The 27,520-nt window shown below is 35.6% G+C and overlaps 3 protein-coding genes across 8 annotated transcripts; 1 reads left to right on the forward strand and 2 right to left on the reverse strand.

Moving 5' to 3' along the window:
* The first annotated feature begins 561 nt into the window (after window positions 1-561).
* LOC147533329 (small ribosomal subunit protein uS14z/uS14y/uS14x) lies at window positions 562-2,019 on the forward strand. Its single transcript, XM_086648487.1, has 3 exons — window positions 562-719; window positions 1,510-1,609; window positions 1,825-2,019. The coding sequence occupies exons 1-3, from the start codon at window positions 658-660 to the stop codon at window positions 1,831-1,833; spliced, it is 171 nt and encodes a 56-aa protein (XP_086504613.1). The 5' UTR covers window positions 562-657; the 3' UTR covers window positions 1,834-2,019.
* Window positions 2,020-4,181: 2,162 nt separating this feature from the next.
* On the reverse strand, window positions 4,182-6,270 carry LOC147533330 (scarecrow-like protein 32). The gene is made up of 2 exons (XM_086650553.1): window positions 6,108-6,270; window positions 4,182-5,758 (listed from the first exon to the last, which is right to left on the reverse strand). The coding sequence occupies exon 2, from the start codon at window positions 5,691-5,693 to the stop codon at window positions 4,338-4,340; it is 1,356 nt and encodes a 451-aa protein (XP_086506679.1). The 5' UTR covers window positions 5,694-5,758; window positions 6,108-6,270; the 3' UTR covers window positions 4,182-4,337.
* Window positions 6,271-18,563: 12,293 nt separating this feature from the next.
* LOC147533331 (subtilisin-like protease SBT2.5) lies at window positions 18,564-27,108 on the reverse strand. 6 transcript variants are annotated; one of them, XM_086646789.1, is made up of 13 exons: window positions 26,757-27,108; window positions 26,376-26,544; window positions 26,137-26,268; window positions 25,550-25,782; window positions 25,233-25,377; window positions 24,746-25,140; window positions 24,113-24,208; window positions 23,955-24,027; window positions 23,106-23,391; window positions 21,191-21,516; window positions 20,027-20,294; window positions 19,604-19,885; window positions 18,564-19,164 (listed from the first exon to the last, which is right to left on the reverse strand). In XM_086646789.1, exons 4-13 carry the CDS (start codon window positions 25,729-25,731, stop codon window positions 18,761-18,763), a joined length of 2,457 nt encoding a protein of 818 aa, XP_086502915.1. In that variant the 5' UTR covers window positions 25,732-25,782; window positions 26,137-26,268; window positions 26,376-26,544; window positions 26,757-27,108; the 3' UTR covers window positions 18,564-18,760. The 6 variants fall into 6 exon arrangements, with proteins under 6 accessions (XP_086502915.1, XP_086502914.1, XP_086502918.1 ...); XM_086646788.1 differs by having other exon boundaries at window positions 26,837-27,083; XM_086646792.1 differs by having other exon boundaries at window positions 26,162-26,268; window positions 26,837-27,075.
* Between the last annotated feature and the right edge of the window lie 412 nt (window positions 27,109-27,520).

The following is a 27,520-nucleotide window of genomic DNA, read 5'->3' on the forward strand; positions in this document are numbered from 1 at the left end:
AGTCTTTCTGGAAAACAAACTAATGAGCGTCCACATCAGAATGATCTTGTCAACACTTGCTTGCCGAAGTGGTTGAAAGTGTTAACATAAACTCCAAAATTTTGGAGGTCTCAGGTTCGATTCCCAAAGAGGGTGGAATTCATAGTTTATTGAACTTGAGTTATTAAATGTGCAAATAATGTAATAAATTTATCGGACTATAAACCTCTTTCATGTTGTTGGGCTTTAAGTCTCTTTCATTAACAGTTGAACTTAAACACTTATCGTGTTTATCACATCTTCATGATGTATCAATGTCTTGTAACGACTAACGTAGATAGCAGTCGATTTCTCAAAAAACACATCACAATGTTTTTTAATTTTAAGTGTGTATATTTGAGGGTCAACGTCAAATTATCCTTTAAATAAAATGATCAAAGCCAAACTTGAAACCTTAATGGTGGGCGCCTATAGAGCATCCCACTTCGTAATGAACGAACAAATTAGTGGCGCCGTTGACAAAAATAAAAGAGAGTAGACAAATGAACCAAAATTAGGGTTTCCATATGAGCTGGCTATAAAACCCTATTACCTCATTTTCTTCTTACTTCTGAATTTTTCTCTCTCTGCCGATTAGGGTTTTATTGCTTTCATCTTCTAGCAGTCGGCGAACAAATCATGGGGCACGCAAATGTCTGGAACTCTCACCCAAAGACCTACGGGCCTGGCTCCCGTACCTGGTATGATTTTTGTTTTCTAGATTTTCAATTTCATCTCATTTCTTTTCCGATTTTTCGATCTTGAAATTGTCTGATTTGATTCTGCAACTAGCTATTAGCGATTTTTTGTTATGTTAAATCTTGCTTCTTAGTATAGAAGTGATGATATAATTGAATGTTATTGTTGATAATTAGTTTAAAACAGAATTCGAACTTATAATCATGTAGCTTAGAAGCCTCATCGTATTAGATTGCTGTATATTTTCTTGACCTGATTGATCCATAAGGTTTTAAGTTAGAAGCAGAATGATGTTCATGTACATCTAAGTTGGTGTTTGTTTTTATCTGATTGTTTGAGTCAAAATCTATACCTAAGCTATTTAGGTCTGTTGGTGGCACAGTCAATTTTTTCAGATGATGGACTCCTAATTTGAACTTATTGACCATAACTCAGTCCCAGACAAACATGCAGATGAGTTAGATACATGAGTGGGACAAACACCAACAATCTGAAATTTGATTTGAGTGATCTTCGATATTGAGTCAGTTTTCAGATATAAAGTTGAATAAGAAAATGAACACCTCTAAAGTTATCGACATCTATATGGTGTTTTTAATCCGTAATCTTATATTAGCTCGTTAAGGCTAGATTGGTTACTTTAAGTAGGCGTTAATGTGGTACATGTGCTTGTGTTCTGGAATCTAAACCCTCTAATGTGTAGGCATTAGTACGGGTTAATTTGCTTTTATGTTCTCAATCCCCTCATAAGTTACTTAATCTAAATATGTAATTTTGGTTAATTTTCCACAGCCGTGTGTGCGGAAACCCACACGCCATCATCCGTAAGTACGGCCTAATGTGCTGCAGACAATGCTTCCGTAGCAACGCCAAGGAGATTGGTTTCATTAAGGTCAGTTATTGAATTGTCAAGACCCTTCCTTTTCTCAGTTTTTCTTCATTCATTTCACTATTTTCTTGTATAGATTTGCTATGCCTAATAACTTCAGAACGATTTATTATGTTTAAGTTTACTTTGCTCTGACATAGTTTGTCGTGAAAATTTTGGTTTGTTTATTGTTTATACACAAACAATCTCGGTCTAACAATTACTACTCTCCTTTTCAGTACCGTTAAATGGCGAAAGACGTGTGGCTGGTATTGTTTAGCCGGCGAAAATGTTTTGGGTTATAGTTGCTAAGTTTTTAATTTTTGTCACTTAGGTTTGAACTGAAACTGAGACAGTCCTAGTTGTTGCTTTGATATTAAATGTGACTGAAAGACAACAAGCTTGTGTTCAATGCAGTAGTTTGTTTTTAGTTATCCTCTTTCTATTATTTCTTGCTTCTTAACTATTTGTCTTTGGAAATCTGACCGTTTCTCTCACTTGTTGAGTGAGCGTAAAATCTCATGCTAATGTTTGTGGCGGCATTGATGAGTGAGCATAAAATCTAACACGCCATTATTTGTGTCATTTATATCGTGGTTGTTTGTTTATTTTGATCCTGCATCATGTGTATACATATATAGACACATCCCATATGTACCCACGGGCAGGGAACCTAGAATTGGAGCTCCCAAAGTTACCAGCCCAAGTTCAATGGAGCTTTCCATTAAAAGTTGGAGAGATTTTTGAAAGTAACTGGGAAAATGGTGTTACCATTGAATCATAATTGAAGAAACAAGACAAAGTTAAAGATAAAGAGAGGCGACTGCTTGTTCTTCTTTTCTCATATGGGGAATACAGAAGTTCTGTTTGGCTGATTTGTTCTTCTTTTCTCATATGGGGAATACAGAAGTTCTGTTTGGCTGATTGTATATAGTTTTTCTACGTTGGCGTGACCACACTAACTCTCCTATAGTTTTTCTACGTTGGCGTGACCACACTAACTCTCCGCTCCAATGATCTGTAGCATTTGTCCACCACCCTTTGGTGTAACGGTTGGATACCCCTCTTAAGACCATGAAGTCGTGGGATCATCAAGATTTATCCTATGTAATTTAGGCTATGAATAATGTAATAATTTGTCGGACATTAGGCCTCTTCGTTGTCGGGCTTTAGGCTTCTTTCATTCTCAGTTTAAATTAGGCGGTTATCGTGCTCATTGCATCTCCATGATGCATCAATGCCTTGTAACGACTAACGTAGACCGTAGTCGAATTCTCAAAAAAAAAAAAAAAATGATCGGTAGCATTTCCTAGTAAGATAAAGATATGTTTTCTGGGAGTTTCTAGCCACCACGGAAATCATAATTGGTCCCAAGTGGCGTGTTAAAATCTTCAGCAAGAAAGTTAAAATTGTCAACAAGAAAGTAGGGGCCTTCAACAAAAAAAAAAAAAAAAAAACAAGAAAGTTGGGGAAGTAACATTCCAACCTCATAATATTTGACTATGTGAGATGAATCTTTCAAAAGTTTATGATATCAAAAAAAAAAAAAAAAAAAGTTTATGATATGAACTTCTATGTATCCTTACCAGAAGTGCTGTTAGAACGGGATGACTTTAGGTGAGTTTGGTTTTCACGCCCATAAGAAAAAGAGAAAGGATAAGTGATGCAATGTTTGTTGCTATCTAGTTACCTATAGAGGAACAAAATCCACCACCTAACCCGTCTTTGGGTCCATAGTTTAGTGTCTACTAATCACAAACTACAAATTAAGGCGAAAATTTGGTTACTATATCATCAAGATTACTCCATCTCGGGCAACTAATTTTGTCAACATTTCGTTGCTGAAGTGGTCGGTAGTGTTTACATAAACTCTAAATTTCTGGAGGTCCCCGGTTCGATTCCTGGAGGTGAAATTCATGGGTATCGAACTTAGATTAGTAAAGATATATATATTAATAATAAGTTTGTCGGACTTTAGGCTCTATATTATTGGGCTTGGCTTTAGGTACATTTGATTATTGGTTTGACTTGGGTGGTTATCGTGTTTATCACATTTTGATGATGTATCAATGCCTTGTATTTTGTAATGACTAATCTAGATCCTGGTGGATTTCTCAAATATAAAAAAATAAATCAGTTTTCATACCCTTTGGTTACTCAAGGACAACTCACTTGCTAGTTCAGAGTGCTGGCATGAACTCATTAAGTGAAATACTATTTGACCCGAAATTGAATGTAGATCACATGCCGAATGCTGATGTAGTCGATTCTCATTGGTTGAGTAATGTGGAGAGACATTTGGCCAACCAATACGAGCCGGTCACATCAACCTTTCGTCTGTGGTCGACTTCCAATTCCGGACCCAATAGCATTTCTCACTCATTAAACTGTAACGCGTGAGAAATGCAATGGTGTTTTTTTTAGCTTGACCGTCGATTTATGTCTTGGATATTCAGGTCCTTTGGATTATCTTTTTAGATGTTCTCATCGAAAGGTGGAGATACAACCGCGTATGTTATTTCGATTTCTCTCATAAACCCTGTAACTTCTTGAAACTACCGTTGGACTTTTATACACTCGTATCTCTCTGATGCAGTTTTCTCAGTAAAAGAACTTGCCTTAGGTAAATACAAATCAAACATGAGTAATTAGAAATGTAAACTCTCATGAAGATTCAACAATATCTCATCCAAGTTTTGAGAACACTTGAAAAAAAAGCATCTGAAGAAGATGAAGAAGAAGAAAAAATAATCTAGTAAGCAGGTACCCAAGCAGTGGCAAAAACAACATTATGTCCTTTCCATGTTAGAACAAGATCTTCTTCATCTTCCTTCTTTAATCCCCACCCAGCTGCATGTTCATCAAGCATATTCCTAATCTCCATAACTGCATCTTCACTAAATGGAATTCCTCTAAAATTTGCATTTCTCATCCTTTCTACCCATTTGCTTTTGGGTTCTAATCTTTCAACCCTTTGAACATCTTCTTGTGCTATAACATTCTCAATCTTCCAACATATATCTGCTTCATACCATTCCATTTGCTCGCTTCCTCGTCGAATACATGTGTCTACTGCATCATAAGGTATCCATAAAAAATTAAACGCCGATCTCAATCTACTAACAAGGTCATTGGATGTAAAATCCGCATCTTCATCTACTAAAACAACTATATTAGGGTTTAAACTTCGAATCTCCTTAAGAAATGAACTACGAAGAGATGAAGAATCTAGTGATGAACAATGAGGACTAGTTGATGATCTTATATTTTGTTGAATTTCACTGTCTAGGGTTTCTTCTGGTGTGTAATGAAGCATCATATGACAATTTATAACTAGAGCTTCAACTTCATTTTGATGATGATCGGCCGATACTAATTGTTGTACCTTAAGATGTTCAACTAATGACGAAAACCCGTCTGCATAACTTGAAGGAATGAATCTAAATTCCATTCCTACATTTCGAGACCTTGCGAAATTCACTAACTTGGATCCTAACTCTTCATACGAAATATCAAGCATGGGTGGGATTTCGGTGGAGCTCCTAGTTACAGTAAGCTTGATGAAAGGAGGACCTTCGAGACGATTCGAAACTGCATCAATTAATGTAGGGATTTGCATGCAATGAGTTAAACTAAAGTCGACTATATGAACGACCGAATATCCTTCGATAGCTTCTAGTATAGCCGTATTTGCAGCTGAAAAACCAAACCTATGCCAAGGTGTGAGATCAATGAAGCTAGCTAGTTCAATAACTGAAAATCTATGAGTGTTTATGGTGAGATTGGGATAACTATTAGCCATGGCAGCTGTAAGCATCTTACAACTTCCAGTCATGGCGGCACGAGCAATAAGAGCACGAAGAAAACCACAAGTAAGTCGTTGATTCGAGTCACCGTCTGGTGGTGCTGTATTGTTTAAAACCCATAGAATTTGTTGAGCAGGAGTAGCATCATTGCTTTCAATTGCATTAGCACAATGAACAAGTAATTGTTCCATACAATTTGCATCTCTAAAGTTTCCAATTGATGACTTACTATTTGGTGGAGTAGTAGTAGGAAAACCAGGCCATGGTTGATGAGTTGTATGAAGTTGTTGGTTTTTATTCATGATAGATAAATTTGATGATGAACATGGGTTGATTGTATATTGGTGTAAAGGAAGTAGTGGGGTTTCTGTGAATTGCATCAGTGAGAGAAGGTTAGAAAGAGAAAAACAAATCTATAGATAGAGAGAATGAATAATATGAATGAATCAGAATAGATAACACAGAAGAGAGGATAGAGACTAGACTATAAATGAAGACATATCATTGGGAAGTGATCCAATATTATTAGGAATTTTTTTGGGTAGAAAGTAGAAATTTTGAGAAGTGAATCAAGAGTACAGTTAAGCTTTAAAGGGTGTAATTTTAGTTTATCCCATGAAAATGGACTGAACAATAGAAAGGTGAGAAATCCCTAAATTGCACATCCCAAAAAAAAACTAATAAGTTTTCATAGATGAAAAAGAAAGAAGGTATACCAAATAAAGGAATATGATCAGCTTTTTTTTTCTTAGTTGGCAGAGAGATGAGATAGATAGTGTTGGGTGCAATATATGGCCATACAGAAACAGACTATGTAGATACTTTTAATGGCTACAAAAGGTTGTTAATAATACTTCTTCTTCTCCTTCTCTTGGGTTCTTCTCAGATATCTGGGTGTCTCTCTGTATTAATGAGAGAGACTGATGAGAGACTGGTTATAGAGAGAGGATGGATTGATGGAGATTGAGTTTTAGGTTATTGGCTTAAGAGGCATGTGAGGTGGCCGGCCTTGGAGTTGTTTGTATATGGAAGTTGTGAATATTTTGTCATGTAATGGTGGTGGTGGTGGTGGTGGGGAGAATGGCAAAGGCCAAAGGGTGTGTTTGATTTGTCTCACTCACCAATTCACTCACGGGTCATATCATGAACAAATCATTTCTTCAGTTTTCTTCACAGTTTTTCTTTCAGGATTTTATTGTGGAGCCACCACGATTTTGTGTGGCATAATAAGCCTCCTTAGGCCACCAGTAGATATAGGGAAGTGGGAAATTTTTCGGCCGACCCCAACAGTAAAACAAGATGTAAGGTCGAGATTAACAACTTTTCTATAGAGAAAATGGAGGCTAGAGAGAAAGAGAGAGTTTACTCTTCACTATTGTTGATTTCGTTTCTTGCTGGAGTCGACATCGACTTTTTGGCTCCTTCGTCGTTTTAGCTGGGCCATAGTGGCGAAATTGGGATTTTCTACCGTTCTTTTTAAAGAATTCATTCATTTACTATATTTAACTCTTATATAAGGAGAAAATGTATCAACTCATTTGGTAGAGAAGGATTCGGGAATGTAGAGAGACAGGACTTGTGACTACCCAAGTTGTCCAATTATTTATCCCTCCCCGAATAACTCAATGATACAGGATTTTGTTCGAGACAAAAGTTCGACAAGCCCACTAGAAAGCTTCAACACTTACTAAGTTTAAGCTCATATGTATAGTTCAGTCTAAGAACGGTCACCCAAGCGATGTGAGACTACAGGATTAGCCTATGTAAAATCTTAAATTTCTGGCGGAAAATAATCAATAAATGAAAAGGAGATTATTTCGTAACCAAGTCTGATTAACTTAGGGATTAAATTTGTAAAAACGGTGCAGTTTTCAGGGCGAAATAAGACGAAAAGAGATAGGTGAAGCCGATGAGAGAAAAGTGATGATAAGGCCTTTCATGTTTTCAATTTTTTTAGGAATGAACTATTTTGGTCTTCTTTGGTATTTTTGAAAAAATTTAAATTTTTCAGACTTTAAATGCCAAACGAATCACCATATACTTATGAAGACCAAAACACTGAATTGGTCACAAGTTCGGACTAAAATGGAATTAACCGTTATATTTTGGGAGAGATTGTGGGGGCAAGTTTGGGGTTTTGGTTTAATATTGTTTAAAGACAAAATTTAACTAAAATGATTAATAAGTAGTAAAATATTGTACAAATGTTCTTCATTTGAGCTATTTTATATAATTTTTGAATCTACACCCTAAACACACATTTAGTCCACCCTAATATTAATATAGGATTTTAAGTCAAAATAATAATTATAATGGATATTTAGTCTAAATTACTTAAAGTATGTCTAGACGTCAAAGTTACAGTGTTTTTCTGTTTATTGATTCTTGTTTTGTTTCATAAATTACCTGTTAGTTATTGTTAAAGTTTCATACTTTATTTCATTTTTTTATATGTGTCATACATAATACATTATGTATCAACAATGTATCTTGCAAAACGGAAAAGGAATAAGAACTCATTTTCTGGGAAGATCGGACCTTAAACCCTTTTTGAACTTTATTTTAGACTTAAAACCCATGAACTGTATTTTATATCGGAAATTTCATAATTGGCATGGATAGAAAGTGATAAAATATGAATTAAATCAGAGAAAACCATCAAGGAAAGGATAAGCAAAACAGTTGTACAAATTTCTAGGTTAATTTGAGTTTTCCGTTTGTCCTTTTTAGTACTGAGCATTTCTTTGGCCTGATTTAGTAATACAATATCTGTTTTTCGTGAAAATATAAAGAACGAAAGTGGCTTTGAAGTTTGACCAATTTAAGTAACACTTTGTGCCCCAATGTGGACAAATAAAATCTTTTAATAAAAAAATTCATGTCCTAATGGAGTTATGAGTGACTCACCCTTCCTTTTTTCTTCAAAATAGTTATCTCCTTTTTTTTTGTTGAGAAAAATAGTTATCTCCTTGATAGAGTTAAAACACCATTTGTAGGAGACCCCTTCATGTCTCATACTGTGTTATTATTCTTTTTATTAACAAATATCATTGTAAAGGTCTCATCTTGGTGTATGAGAATTTTGAAGAACAAGTTTTATTCTTTCTCTCTTTTTTGGAGAAAAAATTGAGTTAACTTGTTAATCATTTTCTGGTGTAACAGTTCAACACCCATTTTGAATCAGAAAGTCCCATATTCAATTACGAGTAGGAGAAGAAATCATGATTCATTGAATTTGGATTATTAATATAAAAATCATGTTCAGCGTGTGCCTCGAACCCTTGACTTCTACGTAGAAGATTAGACCTCTTACCACTCCAACCAAGAGTTGTTGTTTTTTTTTCGTTATTAATTTATCGAAATATGAAAAATTTTGAGAATTTTTTTTTTGTTGAAAGATATACATACTATAGAAAAATCATAATTACATAGAGTATAGTTTGGGGTATTTTGGACCATGTCCTTACAAGATGAGACTTTAGTTGCACTTTTGGTTAGTTTATGAGTTTTCTCATTGTTTTTCCTATTACAATACTAGTGTAAATGAAATCTTAAGTTATTCTATTTTCTTCAGAGTTGCTTGAGTTATCGGATGAGAGTTAGACTCATTTACCTTGAAGATAGTGGATGATAGTTCGATTATTGCTTTCGACAATTATCTGACTTAAGTTTAGTAACTTTGCCCATTGGAGTCTTAATTTCTAAGATTGCCTTAGCTTCTCCTTCTGTACTATCTCTTGCTCTGGTGTTCGTCTTTTTTTTTTTCTTGATAATTTGAGAGTTGTGATCATGAATGACTAAACCAATTCCAACATCTTCCTTATAATTTTTTAAAGCAACATCTACGTTGATTTTGAAGAATTGAGTAGGAGGTGGCCTCTAATTTGTATTAGTGAGGCTTTTCTTAAGAGCCAGCTTCCTAAGACTTTTATTCATATTGTTTTGGAGCTTGGGAAAATTTCGTATCTAGGACACAATTTCTGACGGTTGAATGATAGTTTTTTGAAATTTCAATTTACTGCATCTGTGGTGTCTGTATTGTTATTTGAAGTTTGTCTGTATAATGAAGTTGTTGAAAAAAATCCCAATTTTTCGTGAGATCCCATTTCCTTTGATCTTTTTGTGTATTACAAATTGATAGTGAGAGAATGATTTGGACAATGTATTCATCAAAATTCTCCCTTAAGAATATTTTGGTTCCATTTTGAGAACTAAACAAACTGACTGAAGTCATATAGTGCATTTTAATTACAACATTAAATCTTGTATTGTACACTATGGTTCAAAAATAGATTTCCTTGTGGATGAAAACAGCCATACAAACCCTACATCCCCATAACTTTGAATACATCATCCTCACATTTTTTTCCCTCCTTATAATACATTATCCAATACCACTTCTGTAGTTGTGTATATCCAAGTATAAATTTGACAATTGATAGGAGGACCTCTCTCTCTCTTCTTCATCACTCTAAGATGAGGGGGTGAAGGAACTGTCTGGTCCTTAAAATAGACAACTCGGAGATCGTACCCCATGTAACATGTACCCACACATATTCACCCCATAATCGAGATACATCAATTCATCATCTTCCCGACCCAGCCACCCTTCCTCTTCTCCCACATGCTTTTTTTGTTAGCAACCATGGTACTAATATAAAGATCGGAGAAGATAAAATTTTCACATGACGCTAGCATGATATAACTGATTTTATTTTTTTAGGTCATTTTTGGATTATTTATTGTCAGGTCAAATAGTATTTCTCTTAGATAAAATTATAACATATTACAGACATAAAGATTAAATCTGATGAAGGAAGATTTCTTAAAATTTGAACTCTTTAAATAATTATGGAAACAACGAAAGGGCGTTCAAGTCATTTAAAATTATAAAACAACGCGGTCGTTTGTATAGGAGATAAGTCTGCTTGTCTTTTTTTTTGTTTGGAATTGTATAAAGATTACATCTAACCGAGAAGAATTTCTTATAGTTCGAACTTTTAAGTAAGAGGTAATTTCTAAAAAGGTCAAAATAATATTGAAAATGAGTAGAAAAGCACAAAACATTTGAAAATTATTATTCAGGTCAAAAAGTGTGCAAATACTAAAATACCCCTTTTTGTCTTTTTGTGTAACTAAATTCTTTTATTTTTCTTTAAACTTTAAATCGATATAACTTTTGTTTGAGATGTCGGATTTCAATAAAACTTATATATTTAGAAATGATTTTTCATTAGCTTTCTAACAAGATCCACTTTCAATACTTTTTTTCGAAAAAAAAACCCAGAAAAAAACGGCGTTTTTTTCCTTTACGTTTTTATGCAAACGTGTTTGCAACATTCTGTTATGCAAACGTGTTTGCAAAAATCTGTTATGCAAACGTGTTTGCAAAAATCTGTTATGCAAACGTGTTTGCAAAAATCTGTTATGCAAACGTGTTTGTAACAATCTGATCTGCAAACACATGTTTGCATAATGCAAACGTGTGTTTGCATAATGTAAGATGCAAACGTGTGTTCGCATAATATAAACTGCAAACGTATATTTGCATAATGTAAACTACAAACAGTATAAGCAAAATATGAATTGCAAACATGATATGCAAGCTTTGTAGAATATAATTTTGAGTTGCAAATCTTGCAAACTCGATTTGAAAATCGAGAATATAATCTTGAGTTTCTTAGATTGCAAAAAGTTTTTCGTTTGGACAAACGCTTGATTCGATCTTAGACGACCTTAGATTCTCGCAATTCAAACTTGAACAACAAGAGAAAAGACAGGCCCCCACTCCCCCCTAAAGTTGGATTGGATTTTGGGATCAAACAAGAAATTACCAATCCAAAGAAGGAGAGATTCATTTGAAGAAAATTGATAGTAATCAAAATCTGAGAAACACTTAAAACTACATCAAAGACCCCCCAAAATGAGTTTCATATGAGGAAAATAACTTGACAAAACAAACAACTCATACAAATACACACAATGAAAGAGAGACAACACATTCTCATTATGTCTAATACCCTTCTTCAATATCTTTTTACTTTCTCTTTCTTCATTAATCTTCAAGTTCTAACTCTTCACATATTTCAGCACTTCAAGCATTTCAATCCTCCATTGAACCCACTGCAATTCCTTCTTGGTTATGTCTTTCTTCTTGAAAAATTACTTTTGCTCCTTGCTCTCTTCCTCATAAAACTCATTTCATTTGTAGTGTAAAGTGAAGGTAGAAGAATTTAAAGGTATCAATATGTCACTCAATACTGCTTGTTCAAGTTGCAGGGCTATCCTTTTCTCAAGATCGAGTGGACAGAAAATCATTGTTTCAAGATGTATAGCTGCTTTTAGGAACATACAGGGGAAGCTAACTAGAATTGCATTCTTCTCTCTTGGTAAGAGACTGACAATCGATTCTAACATTTATTGCATTCCTTTCTCCTTCACCCCATTATGTAGCTTCTGGAAAGCAATTCGATCCAATAGTTATTGCAGCGAAAAATGGTCCAAGTTGAGCCCTAGAAACCTCTTCCTCACCATCTCTCAATTCTCCTCTTGCTAATGATACAAATAAAACTCATTCAAAATCGAACCCACTAACCAAAATGACTAAGAAACAAAGATAAAACCTAAAAAGATGATAACTTTAATTGAAATTTGAAAAAAAAAAACTAATCAGAGAATTGTATCCAGAACCTTTTAAGCTTGTTCTTCATTTGGAGGCTTTGTTTGAGTAGGTCCAGTACAAACCCTAGCTTGAGCTTCCAATAGAGTTTGATTTGCTTTGGGGAATCGGAATTACGATATAAAGTAGAAATTGTACGGTTACGAAGATTAGATTCAGGAAGCTCTAATTTATCAATCTTTGTTGACTCCATTGCTACTCTTGGTATCGAGCTTCGTTTCCATCGAATTGAAGATTAGTGTTTCTTAGTGGATATCAGAAGAGAGATTTGCTGGTTTCGGGAATTCGTAAAATTTATGAGTTTGCTGGTTTCATATGAAGGGAAAGGGAAAGAGATATTAGGGTTTGGATTCAAGAGTGTGTTCATGCCGATCCTTAATTGTCGGAATTCCAAGAATTTGACGAACTCGGTGAGACTTAGAATCTGAATAAGAATCAAAGAAGACAAAGAAGAAGAACAAGACTCAAATAAGAATGGGAGAATAAGAAGAATCGGTGAAGAAGAAGAAGAGATAAAACCCTAAAATTTATATGATTTTTTAGAGAGAGAATAGATTTTAATAAACAGGGGTATTTAAGGAATGAAATAATTTGAAAATGACCTGATTAGTAGTTTCTCATATTATTTTAAACTTGACCTATTAATACTCATAATATTTTAATAACTTGTAGTTAATAGGAAAAAATCTAGGTGTTTTTAGTTATTATGATAATATTTCAAACCCAAATAACCATTTTCCCTTTAAGTAATTATGGGAACAACTAAAGTGTGTTTAGGTCATTTAAAATCACGGGGGACAAAAGCGGCGTAGTTACAAGAATTACAAATTTCCATCTATTTCTCTCCTCATAATCAATCCTTTATGTCCCAACGAGATTTAAACTATTAACTCTTTTATTTCCCTTGTATTTACTCTCCTATTTGTCTACATTTGTTTAGCGCGTAACTGAAAAACATCCACCTCTCTCGCGAGGACGAGGTGGGAACCTAGTTACTTAAGAAAAAAAAAAAAAAGATTAGATACTAATTACCTTAATCATGGACTTAGTCACCATGCACCATGTGAAGTACACTTCCATGGATGCGTGGTCCCTCATCTAGTAGTGTTGCTTTGGTATAGGTCATATCAATTAGCAAATTTATGATGTTGTACCATCTTGTTAATCTTGATTGACATTTTGGTATAGACAATATGTTAACTGGATCTAATTGACAGTTAATCTCTGACTCTGAGTAATACTAATCAATCTTAACCATTAAACAAGGCCAGTAGGCCACAAGGGAATCTTGTTCTGATCTTTATCCTAGAATATCTTCTAAGCACACTCCCAAATCATCAATCAATTAGGTTTCTGAGTCAAACTCACAAAAAAGGCAAAAAAAAGTTATAGCATGTTGTTTCTTCCCATTGTTTCTTTTTAGCAAAACTTTCTTGTTAGTTTTGTCTCCTCAAATATTGTGCAAAACATAAAGAAATGAAGCTGCCTGGCTTTCTTAATTTATTATGTTTATATTCTTATACCAATTATGTAGGACATTGAATGATTTCTAGGGTTTTAGCTAGGAAACAAAAAGTGGAGCATATATGGGTATAAGAAGAATCATGGATGAAGCATATGAGGTGAACCAAATAAGTTAAAGAGTTCTTACTTGTAACCAATTATAGTACTTGATATATATATAGAGAGAGAGAGAGGGTAGTTTTGTGAGCATTTTGAGGAGTATTCCTTCTAAGCTTGACATACAAAGACTAGAAGACACAACTAACTACACATAATTTAATATTTTAGGGTAATCAATTCCAAGCATATATAACTAGTGATAGTGACTACATGGAATCTTTTGTTTCTCAAGATAATTCTCTTGCTCTCCTCATCTTAATTGTTTTCTTCCATACATATGTAATCATCTTAAGTTTATGTATATTGAAGTATATTCAAATGTGCTAATTTTGATATCCTACCTACTTAATCAACATATAATAACATTAATTAATTAAATTTTGGCAGTATACAATGAATAAGCACACCAATTTAGGGTTATCAACGATATTTTGTAAAATCCAAAAAGTAAAAGATACTATTGATCACGATAAGACATCGAGCTAGCTACCGGATTAAAGGACTTTTTCTTTTAAATTAGTTAATTTAATTTACTATTAATTTGTGCCATTTGGCTATTGAGCAACTGCGGATGAGCGCTCGTAGTACTGGCATTTACTACAGAAAAACATTGTTCGCGTAACAATGAAAGTGCCAAATTATATGGGCATCCTCCCTAGTCGACTGAATCAAAAGAGAATGAAGATTTTGAAAGTCATGAAATTTGACTGAAGACTCAATTTTCAAAAAATTCTTGTTAGAAAGAAAAATTATATTTTTTTTTTGTTAAAAACCAAAATTTTGTATTTTTTTGTTAAAATCCAAATATTTATATTTTGTTTGGTTAAAAACCAATATTTTTTGCAAAGATGTTGGAAGGCGTTGCAAAGTTGTTGGAAGGTGTTGCAAGACACTCCAAAACTGTTGTAAAGTTGTCACACAACGTTGTAAAGTTGTCGCAACGCGTTGCAAAGCTGTCGCAAGACGTTGCAAAGCTGTCGCAAATTAAAAAAGTACTCAGGGAGCTGAAGACTAAAAAATTGACTGATCTTTTTTAACCGAACTCCAAATTTTGTAGGGAGTTTTGACCAAATTTCCTACTATATATATATTCATAATCTAAGATCAATAAAACTACATTTTTGTCCACCACCCTTTGGTGTAGCGGTTGGACACCCCTTTTAAGCCCATGAGGTCGTGGGATCGGATCTCGGTGGAAGTAGTTTGCCATCAAGATTCGTCCCATGTAATTTAAGCAATCACTAATATAATAAATTTGTTGGGCTTTAGGCATCTTTTATGTTGTGGGGCTTTAGGCCTCTTTCATGTTGTCGGGTTTCACGTCTATTTCGTTATGGTATAAATTAGGCGGTTATCGCGCTCATCACATCTTCACGTTGTATCAATGCCTTGTAAAGACTAACGTCGAACGTAGTCGATTTCTCAAAAAAAAAACTACATTTTAAACTCGCCTTTTTACTTACCTTAGGACCAACGTCGGGTTCAACATGCCGACCTCCTTTATCAGGGTTTAGGTGACAGAATTCCATCAGGTGCACCTCCCTAATGGCTTCTAAGAGAGTCTTCTTACTTGTAACCTCGGTCAATCTGTTGATTTCCTGACTTGGTTAAGGTTGACCAATATTTGACCGAGCAAGCACAAATTCTCAATCTTTTAGAAGTCGAGACTTCATCATCACGACCACTCGGTTCCCGTGGAAACCGAGTACCTTGACCTTGCATTCACGGTGACCTATTGGTCTCCTTCTCTTTGCCCCTATTTTTTCTCCAGTGGCAAAATTGGTGTCTGCTCGTGTTTTGTTCGTTCTCCCTTCAATCAATTGACTTACATGAATTGGATGTTAACTATGTTTTCCTCTAGATGACTTAGAGGAAGAGGTTTATATGACAATTCTCGCTACAATATCGGTGATAACCGAGTTTGCGGTTAGAACACGTATATGATTTAGAAGAGGTTTCTCACCAATTATTTGCTAAGTTTTCATATGGCTTGAGGGCTGAAGGTTTTTTCTAGTCTTTGTCTAACTACTTTCTTTTCCGTTAATTCTGTGGTCCTACTTTTATTACATCCTTGTCTATATTGGCAATATCATCATTGCTTGGCTAGGAACATTGTTGATAGGTTATCATTAGTCTCCTACGCACCGTAGACCATGCGCCGGCCTAGAGGTAAGTGAAAATATGGGTCCAAAAGTCCTTTGATGGAAGTGGGAGACTAGGGAGGTCTGCAAGAAAAAACCTTGAAATCACTCAAAGTTTTTAAGATTGAGACAATCTTAGAAACTGTAAGTGCCTATAGGATTTTTAGAGTTTTTACAGAACTCAATTTGGATCTATAAGATGATGTGGTGGTGGTTAAGTAGAGATATTTCAAGAGAATACCCTAGAAATAGAGTGTCCTCGAGATATCTCTATTTGTCCAACTCATCATTTTTTAAATTTAGTTTAATAGAAATCAAGTCTTCTTATATTTTCAAACAACTAATCATGCCACATAAGTAAACAACAATTTTTTTTTTAAGTTTTGCATTGGAGATGTTGTAAGGTTTGGAGGGGTGGAGTTTCCCTTGCAGATGCTCGCCCAAGAGCTATGCAAATTTCTCACATAATCTCTGTATCCTCACACAAGAATCATCCTTCAACCTTTATCAAATCATGTCCAAATTTAGAAACATATATTGGTTTCAAAATCCCATGAATTTGCTTTGGTTTCCAAATCTCATGCAACCAAAGAATGGGGAGATGCTATACTCCTTAAATTTCTCACACAATCTCTTTTTATAGACAATATCACGTTTGATTATTGGGCAACTCATAGATTTAGACGCACATTACTTCTATAATATGGAAAAATGGTTCAGAGTTAAAAACAAAAAGGGTTACTTCCAATTTGCTCTCCAATTTGTAACAACTGAAAAATTTGACTCTCTATTTGTCTAGCGTTTCAGTTTTGCCCCAAAATCATGATTTTGTTAGTTAAACTAAACAGTCAAAAAAAATCCCTCATTACCCTTTGTTTTAAAAAAATTCGTTCTCAATCCTTTATCTTATTGTCAGAAAGATTCGTTGGAATATATCATTGGGCAAGGTCGGGTTGCCAATGCCATCGAACTCTAAATATTTTTCAGCTTCCTTTTTGTTCAACTCACCACGACACCACCACTACCCTTTAAATATCGTTGCAGAGGTCGCCGGAAAATATCATTGACAATGACGATGACGATGATGATGATGTGGTGGCGGTGGAGGTAGTGAGAGGGATAAGAAGAAGAGGGAGGCTAGAAAAAAAATTAAGGGTCCCCGCAATGGCAATCCGACTGTTGCAAGGAATGAAATTTCGGTTTCGGTGGAAACTTCGGTCGGTCCAAAAGTGGAAACGTTTCGTTGAAATGTTTCGGTCAGTGTGGAAATCATACAATTCTACAGAAATGATAGAAATATGATGCAATTATGTATAACAAGATTATCAAACCATAATGAAGCATAAAAATGATGTTTAACATTATCTATTAGTTTGAGGGAGTATTAACAATTACACGGTCACTTCCGGGGGTAAATTGAATAATTTTTTGGCTATAACACCCAAAAGATAACATTCTTACTGATAATAATTAACAAACTATGTTAGTTTGAGAAGGTATCGTCAATTACACAATTATATTAGAGGTGTTACTAAGATAAAATCAATTTAGGCAGTTAAGTCAAGGCGTAAATCGTTCAAATAGATTTAAAAACCATGGAAAATATAACATAAAAATCAAGAGAGATCTAAGAGAAATGAAGATGAAAAAGACGAAGAAATGGATATGTTTCTAGTATTAGTTTTTCCGATTTTTTTGCTAGATTTCTACTATATCGGTCGAAATTTCCATCATGTCGGTGGAAATTTCGATATTTCCAACAACTTCGGTGGAAATTTCGATCATGTCGGTGGAAACTATGCAGGAAATAGTTGTAAGTGTTATTTCGTGCACCTAATCTCATTTTAGGAAACGTTTCGCGAAATTTCGGTGAAATTTCGGGAAGTTTCATTCCTTGGACTGTTGTCGACGGTGTTTTCGGAGATCCTTTTAGGCGATAGAAAAGAGAAAAGACAGAAAGAGAATTTATGAAATAAAGGGTAAAAAGGAAATTAATATTTTAACGGTCAAATTTGACTAATGGGATCACGATCTCTAAGGGCAAACCACAACACTCATAAATAAAGGGGTCAAAATTTAATAAAACGAATATAGAGCTACATTGATATTAACCAAAGAAAATCTAATAAAACGAAGAAAAGATTTTCTCACCTAGTAGCATATAGCCCCAAGATTATGGTTCTCACCAATTACCGAACCCCGTGAAACCTCCTAAAATCCCTATATAAACCATACTAGACTTAACGGCTTAACCATCCTGATCCACAATAGCTGAATATAAGTGTTCTTCTAATGAAGTACCCAAAATCGAAGATGGATTATCAGAACAAGAAAGATTATCTCAAAATTATGATAGTTGTTGCTAACAACACCAGCAGCCATGGGAGGAGCAACAGGTTGCCTCAAGAGATGCAATGACGAATACGATGCTGAAGGGAAGAAGTCGAAATTTAGGTGCAGACTTGATTGTTTTAATAAATGTATTGCTCCTACTGAACCATTTTCTGTCTGTCATCGTATCTGTTACAAAAACTCATGCCTAAACTCAGGTACTAATTGAAAACACCAATTTCATTTTTATCAACTTGGAGCCTTACTCAAGAAGTTCGACTCGGAAACTTGAAATTTATGTGAACACACTCCAGTTTTCTCCTGGAGAGTTGCTCTGGTTTGCAGGTGACAAGTTGATGATATGTGATTGAGCTCATTACTAATAAGGAAACTTGAAATTTCTGTTCAAAAACTTTAAAACGGAACAAAACTTAGACATAAAGGGGAAACAAGATGTCTCCTTATAATAACTACAACTACATCATTCTTTCTACCTATATACTTGCGATATAAATACATCTATACCTTCATATCTCTCTTATTCTGCTCAATTACAAAGAATATCACATACATAATCTATAGAAAACGAGCATTTCTAGTTGTAACCCATTGCAACAACTGGAATCTGTACCTTGTGACCTCGGGTACCTTTCAGCAAAACCTGTCCGAAGCTGTAAGATCCTGTTACTGATTTAACGGTGAGAGTTACAGTAAATTTTCTTGATGCACCAGGAAGCAAAGTCATTACTACAGGATTGGCTTCAATGGCCATATCTGGTGACATTCTAGTTGTGATTGTGTAAGTTTCCTCTTCGGCTACATTAGTTACGGTTCGGGTAATTGTGTGAGTTCCTGTGAGATGGGAGAGAGCGATCGATGGCATGTTCAGATTAGCTGGATGGACATTGTTTGACTTGCAGGTTGAACTAGTGAAGTTTGCAATCTCGTGAGGATCAATCCCGGGTGTTGAACATAAGAATGTAACGTAGTCGTCGTAACCTGTAAAAGAGAACTGTAAAAAATCCAAATTGGTACAGGATTGAGGAACTATTGTGAAGTTTGAAGCTAAGTAGTTGGACCAGGGGCCAAAAGACCTCGCGTTAAATTTCTAAACGCTATTATACATATAAGCTTCTTATTCTTACTATTCTTCCCTGCACCTCTTTCTCTCTCTAAGAAACCTTAGCAAATAGAAAAAAAGGGAAAACGGGATGACTTCAAGTAGAGCTAACCAAACCTGGGTCTGGGTAGCGGTCAAGCTCGAGCTGGCAGCCGAGTTCGACTAATTACAGAATTACTTCCGACTCCAATAACTCGGGTTTCAAGAGAGGATTAACGCCACCACAGTGTGTGCTAGCCAACTAGGCACTTGAGCTGACAGTGTATTAAGTTGCATGTCTTGTCGTAAGATTATATAATTCTAAAGAGAAAGACAAACCTGCATCAAAGATGAGTCCAGGATCAAGAGCAGCTCTTGGATTGACATGGCCACTCCCGTAATCAAATGGTGTAGCGGGTACCAGAGTCTCTGTTTGTGATTCAGAAGACTGCTGAGCTTGAATAGGTTTGTCAGCTCGATCCATCTGCGATGCTGTCGTCATTAAGGCTGATTTAATGGCAGCTGGGCTCCACCTAGGGTGCTTCTGTTTTACAAGGGCAGCTATTCCTGCTACATGTGGTGCTGCCATGCTGGTTCCGGATATCATAGCAAATCCTTCTCCTATTCAAATCAAGAGTACATCCATTCTTAATTTAAGGACATCTAACAGCTTGGATTCATGCACTACGAATTTTTTAGCAAAAACAAATTCCCAAAATGACTAGTGATTGGACAGCACCAGTATGTAGTATAAGACCTTACCCATGTAATTAGGCTCATCCGTTCCATTTATAGACCATGCTGCCCAAATTAGATTACCAGGAGCTAGAATATCTGGTTTAAGAAGATCAGCATCTTGAAGGCTGAAATCTTTTATATTTGGTCCTCGGGAAGAGAATGATGCCACTTGGGGTGCTGATTTGTGGAGAACGGGCTTCAAACCTTCACCGATGCTACCTACTGCATTGAAGCTCTTCACTCGTCCAGTCCAATCTCTTGATGTAGATTTGTTGTAATAGTCTATAAGATCCTGCGAATAACAAAAACATTTTTTTGGTTAACGGAAAAATTGCTTGAACATCATAATCAAGATTAAGAGTAACAGCACAACTACGAAAAAGGAGAAGTTTTGGTTCTATCATGGACACGGGGAATGCTGGATACATGTGATAAGTTCAGTAAGTAAAAGCAAGGTAGAGTGATAATTGAAGCTTCCCGAAAGAGAATCCTATTTCCATTAAATATTGAACCCATTTCATGTTTAAAGATCATTTTTAATTATTTATAATCCGACATTATCCAGCAATACTTTGTGATATTCATGATAAACCATCGCCATCAAGGCATCAAATTACCGAAATGTAAACGGTGCAAGCAACATGAGAGAGAGCACTCCAAAAGAACATCTTTTGTAGAGAAATATCAGAATATCATGCCCCTAAGGACGAAAACATCCAACTTCTTACCGGTGTTGTGTTCCCATTCTCGTTAAGAGTACTGACGCAGCAAGAATTAGTGCACACATGCAAACATGTGATGACCAATGACCCCGCCCATAAATGGTATATCAAGCTCCCCCAACAAAAAACACTCCAATTCAATGGCTTGGAGACATTAAAACCATAAAATAGGTAACCCATGTGATCCCAATGGTTTCTCAATGAAGATAGTCAGATGTCAGCTAAATGGAGAGGTCATAATTTTAATGCTTACACCTACCAATTTAAGTTAGGCCTTCTACAAATTACATAACCCATTGCTATTCCACGTCATTATTTCCTATTACACTTAGAAATTTCTCTATACCAGTATCAGAAATGAAACTCATGTTAATGGGGATCACTAGTACGATAACAAAAAGAGTTCCAAGCACCTTTCGAAAGGATATTTAACTGTTATCCTTCATGGAGAAGCTGAAATATTTACCATTGACTTGCTGACGTCGGTGATGACAATTCCGGGAATCCCAACTGGGACAGGCTCAAATTTGGTTCCTGGAGAGATATTTTCAACAGCAAGGACAAAGCCAACAGCCCCAAGGGCCTTGGCGGTGTTCGAAACTTTCCTTACTGATGCACCACCAACAACAAAGTTGAATGAATACCCACAAAGAAGAATATTTCCCTTCACCAAATTCTTGTTAAAAACTTCTGGCTTTTGGCAATCTGAAGGGCTATATTTCATCACAGAAGGATCCAACAGCACGTCATTGGCAGAAACTAAGGTGAATGTTCGATTCAACTGTGTAGGAGCTGTCAGAAAGTAATGAAAACATCTACAGCTTCAGAAATTAAGGACAGGAAGTCAGTCCAACTATCAAGCTACAGACCTATTTTAGAATACCAAAAATTATGCAAGCTGAACAAAACTATGTAGAAAATCAACGATTCCATAGCTCTTCCATGGCTACTTGTTCTATCTCTCTATGTTACAACAAGATTAAGGCTCACACCACCTGGATCACAAGTCACAACACCTATCCAAATACCAAAACTTATTCAGGCTGCACAAAACCATGTAGAAAATCAACTATTCCATGGCTACTTGTTTTATCCTTTTATCTGCTTAACGACATGATTTAAGGCTCATAACACCGATCTTGGACTAAGTCCAGGATAGATACTTATGCCAGCAAGCCTGGGTGTATAATAATGCCCCCTCAACATAATCTATTATGGTGATTTGGAGATGTACACGTGAGGAAGCCTAAGAAGTAAGAACAAACTAAATAAGAGAGAAAAAAAATTAGCTACCAATAGGTTTTCTGTGTTCTTAATTAAATGAGTAAAAACTATAACAGAGGGCCCTTATATAGTGCTCGACTACTCCAGGTTCCCCATTACTAAAACCAGAATCCTAATAAAAAAAGGAAGTACTCAATATAAGACCCTAAATAACAGAGAAAATTAAAGTACTTATTATTGTTAGCTTACTGCTTTAACCAAGTTATCACTTAAGCTCAGGCAGCAACATGTAGGCCCACAAGTAGCCACGGGCCACGGCTACGTTGGCAGAATATGAACCCCAGTACTCGTGATACCAGTGACTTCAATGGAGTAGCTATTAACCACTAAATCAGCCAACTATTGCTCCCTGATGATACTTCTAATTTACGCGACGATAAAAACTTTAGCAATACAGAGAAACCAAATGGAGGGACCTAAAACAAACACGCTGACCACAACCACCACCACAGACCACCATCTTCATCTTCTGCATCAACCACCGCCATCTTCTCGATCCACCATCATCTTCAACTTCTCCCTCTTTTTTTTTTCTGGTTTTTGTTTTGTTTTATTTAATAAATAACTACTGTGCTAAAGGAGGTTGCCTTCGGCAGCCGGTTCTTCCCCTTCGTTACTTCTCGTCACAGACGAAGGTTTATTTCTCTTCGTTTGTAACGAACAGGAACCCATCTGAGGTTATATATAAAGTTATAAACATAAATAAATAAAAACAGAAAAAGAAAAGAGGATGAAGATGAAGATGGTAATTGATGGAGAAGATGGAGATGGTCGCGGTGAAGGGGAAGAGGGTAATGGTTAACAGTGAAGGAATGGTTTATGGAGAAATGAAGAAGGTGGTGGTTAATGGTGAAGGAGATGATGAAGAAGAAGAAAATGGTGGTGGTGGTAATATTGGGTTTAGGTCCCTCAATAAGATTTCCCCATATTATTTCAATTTTACCCTCCACATAAGACATTTTACATTCCATATATGGGTTGTCCTACTTTATTCATTTTTTTTTTTTTACTATTTGCTATTTCTGCAAACTAAATGATCAAGCTCGTGCACGTATAGAATTTCATCTCAAACACTACGTACTTCATATAAAACTTACGTGACAAACCAATCCCAGGTAAGGATTTTGAATTTCCAAGAAACAAATGATTGTGGTATCTGCGATCGTCAATTGCAGCTGCTACAGATGTAATCCATGGACTGTAAGATACCATGGTTTTCGGGGAAGGGCCCCCATTTCCTCCTGCCTGTACGACAAATATTCCTGCTTTCACGGCTGAAAGAAGTGTTGCGTCAAAAGGGTTCAAAAATGTCGTCCTTGTATTTGCGGGTGGAGTGTTTGGCCCAACAGAAAGATTCAGAATGTCTACACCATCATGAACAGCCTATTACATAATGTTTGGGGTTAAAATCAGTACAAGTAAATAAATTCATCAATAGAAATTATAGACCCCAACCATTATTCTAACAGAAATCATATATTTATCTGTTACAATTCTGATTTCCTGGCATGCAGTTTATAACCTGGCTATTGCTTTCAGACATGCTCAACACTCAGGCTAGCAAGCACTGAAACAGGAAATACTATCCAAGTAGAATACTTTATCCCAGGTCTCAGACTCAGATAGAATTAAAAGTGATAAGAACACATACTTAAATTTCTACGAATAATAAGTTTGCAGCTGATCAAAAGACGATAAATCGAAAAAAGTGAAGTCTTGAACATATCTCAAAAGTCAGTAAGAACTAAACAAAATCACTTGCTGTTAAACATTATACAATTTTAAGCCATTTTTTCTACAGTAAAAGCATCGGAACTTTATGACCGACAACATCAAAATTAGCAGAATGATGCATCTGATGTAAGGAAAACATCAAGTTTGAGGAAACATGCCCATGGTTACACAACAGAGAGGAGTTCAAATAATAAATTAGACTCCTTCCATACCTGCTCAATAGCAGCTACTACATCAGCTACGAATCCTCCAAAAAGCCTGTATAGTGCTTTGTATACAGCAATCCTGTACAAGCTTAACCTGTGTTATCGATGTACAAATAATAAAACCTAAGAGGATTGGAAGCTTTAAAAACACGTCACAAACTAACCTAGCACGAGGAGCCATCCCACTTGCTCTACCAAATTCAAACCCATGCATCCTTAACGGAATTCCATTATTTCCAGCTGCAATTGCTGCTGTATGGCTGGTAATCGACGTTAAACACCAGAATGAATAAAACAGCAAAGGCAACGTAACTAATACAGAGAGAAACTCTCAGGTAGTAAGGGATAGTGTTAGCTTCTTCTAAGCACACAGCTGGAGCTAATTTTCAAAGAATGAGTACCATTTAAAACATAAGTAACCCCGAAACGAGTACCATTGTAAACAGAAACTCTCAGGAAGTAAGGGATAGTGTTAGCTTCTTCTAAGCACAGAGCTGGAGCTAATTTTAAAAAAATGAGCACCATTGTAAACAGAAATAACCCCGAAATCAGAATAGGTCCATGCAGACAAATCTACTATAGCATTGGATAATTATCAATGTCCCTTGGCCAAAATCTAGGTGAATTATTCGGATGTCTGCAAATTGTTTCTAATTCCAGCTGCATTAGAATTTCCTTGTGAACATAAATGTTAAACAGCATGTAGATATAAATTTGAAAAAAGTAAAAAAAATAAACATTACACCAACTCCTCCTTGCCTCCTTGGAAAGGGAAATCTAGAAAAGTTGGAACCAACCTTCCGTGCCCATCACCATCTAGAGGAGATGCAAAATCAACTTTTGGGTTAAATGCTCCAGCTGCAATTGCAGCTGCTGCAAAATGTTGTGCACCAATGATCTTTCCATTACAGAAGTTCCTCTTAGTGTCTGGATCGATTTCACACTTTCCTCTATACAAAGGAAGAGGACCATATGGTGCAGTATGATGGGTTGCAAAGCTAGGATGATGTGGATATATTCCTGAATCGACAAAACCTATCACAATGTCTTCTCCCGCTCTGTCACGGCCACCACCAGTTGGCCATACTCCCATTGGCAGACCGAGAAATTGAGGAGTGTGTATAGTAAGTCTTTTCACCTTCCAATCTCTTTCCACAGATTTCACACCAGGGGCTCGTTTAAGGGCCTCTGCCTACCAACGAAATTGAATGAGCATTAGAAAATGAAGATGTACATTTCAAAGACAGAGCAGAAAACAAAATCTTATCACCCTAATCAGCTCACCTGCTCAGGAGAAGTGTGAACAGCAAATCCATTAATCAGATGCTTATAACTATAGAGCTTCTTGTAGCTACCACTTTCAAACATCAGGCCTAGAAGCATATCGTGTTTCTTCTCTAGATGATTAGAGTAAGCTTTTACCAACTCACTGCGAAAAGAGCACATAAAGAGAAGCATAATGAGAAAAAAGAGGAAAAACAGTTCTCCTTATTTTTTAAACTAGATGATAGAGTGACATATTAAAGAGTCATTTATGTCTTAGCCTAAATATGATAATCTCAATTGTCCCAAAAGGGAAAGTGAAATAGAACTTCAAATACCTGGTGAGATCAATCTTCTCATCAGAATCAGAAGCCGTAGCTTCAAAACCCTCGATACCACCTCTGTAACTCACAGTAGGTTCTCCTTCCATGGTCACGATGTATATCTCGGCATTTCCAAGAATCAAAAGACCCCAAAACACCAAAACTATACACAAAGGCTTCATTTCCATTACTTTCATGTATCAATGGAAATTACAGTGCAGAAAATATATCTTTCTTAGAGTCTTCCACTGTCAATTAACAAAAAATGAATTAATCTCACAATGAGAATTTGAGCATCATATTAGAGCTATTTAAGTTCAAATAAAGCAAAAGCTAGAAGCTTGAACAGTGTTACAGAGAGTAAATTGGACTGTTCTTACAAACAAAAAACTCACAAACAACAAAAGGAGATCTAAATAGGCCCAGTATAGAAATAAACTTGAAGAACTAATATAATACTAACTATCAAATATAATATCTAAATAAGTAACAAAACATAGATCTTGTTCATTTCCACCACCCATTCACCCAGGTAGAAGATCAAGAACCCAAAGAAAGAAAAATAATTGGGGTAAGGAAAAGATAATAGGATTAGGTCTCACCTGAAAAAGAAGTAGAAAGAATCACTGAGGAAAAAATATTCAATGGCTTGCCATTAAAAAAACCTCAAATTGAAGAAACAAATCAAAAACCCAAAGGGTTTACTCAAGGTTGAAAGAGATAAAATTCAGCTCCTGTCATCATCAAAGTATAATAAGTATGTCAGATCAAAACTAAATTTCTATTAGAAACTGAACTTGAAAATTAGAGTAAAGGTAAAGACAAGAGATTTTATTTTCACCATCTGGAAATGCTGCTTTTATAGAAGTTTCAGTAAGATCAGAACCACGAAAGGAATCACACTTTTTTTTTCTTGTGCATTCACATTGACGCCATTAAAGTAACTCAGATCATTAAGAACAGCTTCGATTTTTTTTAATATCTCGAATCCACGCAAGGTATAAAAGTAGCTGAAAGATTCACATTCATTCAATTACTTAAAGTAAATCAATATACCAAATAGAGATATAAAGATAAGATTACTACTTGAACTGAACAGAGAAATCTATCACATTAGGTTTCCTAGAGAGAGAAAGCTTGAGGCTTTTTCACTTATCTAGTAAATGAGATTTTAGGGAGAGAAGATTAAAATAGAAATTAGGGTTTTAAGATGAGAGTATACCGCTGAAAGAGATAGTAGTATTTAGTCGAAGTTGATGATTAATCTTGACAAACATACAATAAAAATAACGAAATTTTTACCTCATACAAATTTGTCACTGCTGAGTGGCACTCACTAACTCACTCTCTCTCTCTCTCGAATTTAATAAAATGGAAGAATCCAATACAAATTCTCTTTAATAGGATTGGTTCTTCTTTGCCCACATGTTTGGTACACGGGAATAGAATGTAATTCCCGGAAATCAAATTCCAATTTTTTTATCTTACACTTAGTTGTGTAAGTGATTGATAGTGTTGATATAAACTCAAGTTCGATAATCTATGATTTTTTGAACTTCAGTTATTTAAGGTATAAATAAGTAATTTGATAAACTTATTAGGATTACATAATACATACCACCGAATGCTAAGCACAACATGTTTAGTTCTCCACATTCTTTATCTCTCTATCTATTTGCCCTCTCTCTCAGTCTCTCTATTCGCTCTCTTTATTTGATCTCCCTTCTTCTCTACTTCTTACTAAGGTGTGTCTGTATGTGTGCCTTGTTGTCGACCATCTCGTTCATCGATAGCTCTAACTTGTCTGTTCATTTATAGACTCAACAAACACATATAGTGCATCAACTTCAAGATCATTTTAGCAAACATCAAAAGCATTTTCATAGCACATCATTCTGAGTTGATTGTCACGTAGCAACAAGTTGTAGTGAGTCCATTTTTGCTCGTATAAACCCAACACCAAAAAAGACCAATGTATTCCACGAC

This window comes from Eschscholzia californica, unplaced genomic scaffold, assembly GCF_041429995.1.
Source record: "Eschscholzia californica isolate CP2 unplaced genomic scaffold, dmEscCali1.0.p SCAF_6, whole genome shotgun sequence".
Taxonomy (NCBI): domain Eukaryota; kingdom Viridiplantae; phylum Streptophyta; class Magnoliopsida; order Ranunculales; family Papaveraceae; genus Eschscholzia; species Eschscholzia californica.